General features: G+C 36.7%; 1 protein-coding gene across 1 annotated transcript; it reads left to right on the forward strand.

Moving 5' to 3' along the window:
* Positions 1 to 721: 721 nt before the first annotated feature.
* LOC126766472 (juvenile hormone acid O-methyltransferase-like) lies at positions 722 to 2,103 on the forward strand. The gene is made up of 4 exons (XM_050484247.1): positions 722 to 955; positions 1,056 to 1,360; positions 1,530 to 1,677; positions 1,776 to 2,103. The coding sequence occupies exons 1-4, from the start codon at positions 769 to 771 to the stop codon at positions 1,964 to 1,966; spliced, it is 831 nt and encodes a 276-aa protein (XP_050340204.1). The 5' UTR covers positions 722 to 768; the 3' UTR covers positions 1,967 to 2,103.
* The last annotated feature ends 3,611 nt before the right edge of the window (positions 2,104 to 5,714 follow it).

Consider the following 5,714-nt stretch of genomic DNA (forward strand, 5'->3'; position numbering starts at 1 on the left):
ACTAAGTTTTTTGTACATATCTCGGAAACTACTATAGCTATGTCAACCAAAGTCTACAAAGTCGTTGTCTTCAGGCATTTCCATATACATTTCAAAAATGGAAAAAATCGGATAATAACCACGCCCACCTCCCATACAAAGGTTATGTTCAAAATCACTAAAAGTGCGTTAACCGACTAACAAAAAACGTCAGAAACACTAAATTTTACGGAAGAAGTGGCAGAAGGAAGCTGCACCCAGGCTGTTTTTAAAAATTGAAAATGGGCGTGGCGCCGCCCACTTATGGACCAAGAACCATATCTCAGGAGCTACTAGACCGATTTCAATGAAATTCGGTATATAATATTTTCTTAACACCCTGATGACATGCACGAAATATGGGTGAAATCGGTTCACAACCACGCCTTCTTCCAATATAAAGCTATTTTGAATTCCATCTGATGCCTTCTCTGTATAATACGAGTATAAACATTAGGAACCAATGATGATAGCGGAATAAAAGTTTATAAAAATACGGTATTTGAAAAATATGTAAATGGCGTATTATGAAATCTCGATTATCACTTTACCATGCGAGAGTATAAAATGTTCGGTGACACCCGAACTTAGCCCTTCCATACTTTTTTCATCATATTTTTATTTTTCAGATAGAATAATATTTCGATTGCTCATCAGAATAAAATCAATAAGTATTTGTATTTGTGTGTGGTGAAAAGGTTGATTGGTTCATCGAGCATCTTTATTAATCGTTGATTGAATCATTCAGAGATGAATCAACCAAATGAATACGCTGCAACGAATGCTACCCTGAATCGTAACATATTGGAATTGATCGGCCAATTTTCGGAGGAGTTCAGGAACATGAATGGTCGAATTATCGATATAGGCTGCGGTCCTGGAAATACCACAAGAGATGTACTTGTCCCATGTGTCGGCAGGGAGGCTGTTATTGTTGGTAAATATTGCAAATTGGAAAAAATACTGTTTGACAAAGTTTTAGTGGCAAATGATTTCCATCATAAGTATATGACTTCCTTTCATGTTTAAATATGTAGGTGCTGATATATCCCCAGAAATGATTGAGTATGCGAAAGAGCATTACGCAGTTGATGATAAACTATCATTCCTTGAGTTAGATATGCAAACGTCTGAGCTACCAAAAAACTTGATCGAACAATTTGATCATGCAGTTTCGTTCTATGCTCTCCACTGGTGTAAGAATACACAGAAAGCATTACAGAACATCTACAAACTTCTTCGACCAGGGGGTAAAGCCATTATTTTAACCATTTCCCATAACGCGATATATGATATGTATCTGGAACAGGAAAAAGATCCAAGATTTGCACCATACATGCAGGTAATATTCATAGGCATTCGCTTCTTAAATCTTTCTCATTTTTCAATGGATTTCACATTCAGTAAAAATAAGACTTTCGTACTTTGGACACGGCCAACTTACCGCAAAATATTCCATGAAAATGTCTTTCTTCTTTTATGAGTTCATTTGAAATTTGAAATTTATTCAGGGCTCAGAGAAGTGGACACCTCCTCACCAGGGTTGTGCAGATGCTGACGAGGTGATGAAGAAAGATCTAATTGCAGCCAAATTCAAAGTAGAGTACTGTGTTAACAAATGGAATACATTCACCTATCCAAGTTTGGACACTCTAGTTGGTAAGATTTTTTAAAAGGTCATCATTACGTGACCACGAATAAGAATAACAAAAATAGATAAATCAGAGTATTCGAAATTCAAATATTTTCCATTGCAGATTTGGTGATGTCTGTTAATCCATGTGTAAATAAAATGCCAATTGATGTCCAGAAAGAATGCAGGGAAGATATGAAGGAACGTCTCAAGACCAAGTGTGTTTCCACCAAAGGAGGTTCCACTGTAGATTGTCGCTTTTCGGTACTCACAATTGTAATCCAAAAACCCGAGAATTCAGAGGAAATTAATTAACAGACTTGTCTAATTGTTGCCTAGAAAAGCAAGCTAAATTTCGTGCAAATTAAATTTATTGAATGTAATTAAATTAGTTTCGAACAGATTGTAGTCTCAAATAAATATCCGAATGTTTTCTTGTTAAAGCATGTGCTAGTCGCATGCCATTTGTAATTGTATTGTAAGAATAAAAAATGTAAACTTATGAAAACAAAAAATATATAAATGAAATTTTATTTATTTATTGATCGAATATATTTTTAATAAACAAAAATAAAATAGGATTTCCTGCAACTGTTGTGAATGAAATTAAGAAGACACATTTTCGGCTACAAATATAAATCAGTTCCCAGTCTCAATTTTCCTTTTTATAAATTAATCTTCCTAAAAATCATTGAAAAACATGGGAAAAAAACGGAACACGAAAGATAACAAAACTCATTTAATTAATATCGTTTCGCAAGCGAATGAAATCATTGGACCGCCTTTGCTGTATGATAAAACACACATTCCATCGCCTAGAATCCGTAAAAACGGTTTTTACTGAGTTTTAAGTTGTTTGTCAAAAGTTTATTTCGCCACTTATGCAATAACTTATAAATATCATCTATTTAAGATGATTCTTGTTCAGAAAGAGGCTAATAGGCCAGAACAGGTCGATCTATGAAAGTCATTCGATCTCAATTCGTGAAAATCTCATTAATTTCTCTCAAAATTTTGGACAATCGTAAAACCGGAATTCTAGTAAATCGTTTCACAAGCGCATGAAATAGTTGGAACGCCTTTGGCGTATCATAAAACACACGTTCCATCACCGGGAATCTGTAGAAACGGTGTTTTGTCACGTATTCATACGTGTTCTCTGTTTATTAAGAGAATTATCATTAAAATGATACATCGAACGTTTATGATCCAAGGCTATGACCCATGAATAACCACTCATCTAATTTTTGTCTACACACTCAAAATCCAAAAATAATTCATAAAATAAATATTTTAGAGCAATGGGAAGGACTCGATCAAAACGCAGAAAATCCCAAATTTATGAGGAAAAATCAGTGGTCATTCAGAAAAATATAAACAAATTATAAAAGCACGCAAGATCACTAGTTGAAGGCACATTTTATTGATTGGAAGTACATGAATAATTAACTAATGAGAGTAAAAATAGTAAATTTCACCACCAATCAACGTTTAAAAATATTGCAAATATTAAAAATATTAAATTCTTCATCGATGTTGCACTCAGACTTATAACAAATGATAATAAATAGATTCCATTTCTCCTCAAGGTCGAGAAATCACCAAACCCAAATATATATAGTCAATCGGAGATTAAATATCCCATTGCTCCAGTGATATCCAAGAATATCTGAAAATAGAATATAAAAAAATTAATTACCTGACTAAAGATGGTCATATATAATTAGAATAAATAATTGCATACTTACCCTTGTAGACAGAGAAACCTGCATATCCTGCAAAAAGAGAGAGAATATTAATATGTAGATTAGAGTGATTCAAAAAAAAATTTTTTCTTTTTTTCGTTTCGTACTTGGAAAAATAGGTTCTTAGACACCTCTAAGAAAGCCTCTCCAAACATGAGTTTTTAATTGTAACGGGAAGGTCCTCCTACATACAGTTTTCTATTTTTTCTTATTATCAGATAGAAAAATTTATATCTCGCTTCCAACTACTTGAAAAAATATCTTGTATCTTGGATTTTGTGGGAAATTGAATGCTCTACAAATAAGGTCTATTATGATTTTTTCGTAAACCCAACCGTTTAAAAGATATTAACGGTTGAAGTTTGATTATTTTTGGGAAAATTTTTTATTTCTTATGAGTTTTATAACTCATGCGTGGAAAACTTATATTTCCAATCGAACGTCTCCAATTCTTGACTTAGTGGGATCAGCCGCTTGGCGACACGTGGCCAGTGCGGACAATCCTGCTGATCTAGGTACAAGAGGGTGCAAACCTCTACACCTTGCCACCACTACCCTCTGGTGGAATGGCCCCCGATGGTTAACAGAATCTCCCGATTCTTGGCCACAATCGTCCATGCGCAATATTAATGCCCCAGAAAGTCGAAAGATCAACTCCTTTCACTCAACATTGGATAATACTGACATCTTGGAGAGATTTTCATCTTACCCCCGAGCCCTCAGGGTAATCGCTTACATGCTCAAATTCATAGAGCGACTCAAACTTAGCATTAAGGGAATACGCACAGTATATCCCCAAGGCGATACAGTGACGCACCTAGACTTACAAAAAGCAAAGGTCGCTCTTATCGCATCTACTCAAGCGCGCTACTTCAGCCAAGAGATATCAGCACTGAGAGAATCGAAGCCGATTGATAGAAAGAGTCTACTCCTAGTACTAAATCCATTTATAGATACGAAGGGTCTACTTCGTGCAAATGGTCGGCTTGTCAATTCAAGCCTAACGTACAACGAACGTCATCCCATTGTTATACCAGAGAGATCGCAACTTGCCACATTATATCTCAATTATGTCCATGTACTATTATTACACGCTGAACACCGCCTCATGCAACAAATAGTCCGCCAAGAGTTTTATATACCAAGACTCAAGCCAAAAATAAAGAATGCATTTTTTCGTGCAAGATATGCACTGTGCATAAGCAAAAGATGCGAACACAGATTATGGCAGCACTTCCACCGGAACGCTGCAACTTTGCTCCGCCCTTCACTATCACAGGTGTCGATTTTGCTGGGCCTTTTCAAATAAAGGCATCCATGCTAAGGTCTCCCACCCTGATGAAAGGCTACGTGGCTGTCTTTGTCTGTTTTACGACAAAAGCAGTACACCTCGAGCTACATATGTACAAATCTGACAAAAGAGGCTTTTCTCGCGGCATTTGCTCGCTTCGTCGGACGACGTGGTTTTCCGTCAAAACTCATGAGCGACAATGGCAAGACATTTATAGGAGCTCAAAGAGCCAATGAAAAACAGTTTGTGGACTTTATCAAACAAGTTTCACCTGAGATTGTACAAAAGTACGCTCCCCAAGGCATTAACTGGCAGTTCATCCCTCCAAGCGCTCCTCATATGGGTGATTTATGGGAATCAGCGGTAAAACGCTTTAAATCCCACTTTAAAAAAGTAGCTGGAAACTATAAATTTAACTTTGAAGAATTTACGACATTATTAATTCGTATTGAAGCCGTTCTCAATTCACGGCCATTGACGACACTCTCGCAAGATCCCTCAGATCTAACAGCTCTTACACCAGGGCACTTTCTCAAAGGAGCACCCATTCTGGCCATACCTGAGCCAGGCGTGGAGTCGCTTTCCTTACTAAATAGATGGGAAAGAATTAAAGTTCTCCATCATAATTTCAGCCGCCGATGGAAAGAGGAGTATATAAAGGACCTTCATAAAAGGTACCGCTGGAAAACTCCTGAAAAGGCGCCAAAGCTTGGAGATTTTGTCCTTATACATGACGATTGTCTCCCTACAGAATGGCGACTTGGTCGCATAGAGAAGCCACATTACGGCTCCGACGGTCACATACGAGTAGTTGACCTCCGTAGTCAAAACGGAATTCTAACGAGACCGCTCGTTAAACTATGCTTTTCACCAACCGCAGATAACACCGAAAATACACATAATAAACAATCCGTACAATAATACCGACACGCAGAAATTGAAAAATCCGTCTAATGAACAAAACCGAAATAAACAGGAAACAACAAGCCGATGTTCCCGCATACAATTAACTAATTTCATAAAACGT

This window comes from Bactrocera neohumeralis, unplaced genomic scaffold (assembly GCF_024586455.1).
Source record: "Bactrocera neohumeralis isolate Rockhampton unplaced genomic scaffold, APGP_CSIRO_Bneo_wtdbg2-racon-allhic-juicebox.fasta_v2 ctg1359, whole genome shotgun sequence".
In the NCBI taxonomy this organism is placed as follows: Eukaryota; Metazoa; Arthropoda; class Insecta; order Diptera; family Tephritidae; genus Bactrocera; species Bactrocera neohumeralis.

Coding starts and splice junctions, on each gene's coding strand:
- LOC126766472 (XM_050484247.1), top strand. CDS start 769: ATGAATCAACCAAATGAATACGCTGCAACGAATGCTACCCTGAATCGT. Junction 956..1,055: donor CAGGGAGGCTGTTATTGTTG/GTAAATATTGCA, acceptor TTAAATATGTAG/GTGCTGATATATCCCCAGAA. Junction 1,678..1,775: donor AAGTTTGGACACTCTAGTTG/GTAAGATTTTTT, acceptor TTTCCATTGCAG/ATTTGGTGATGTCTGTTAAT.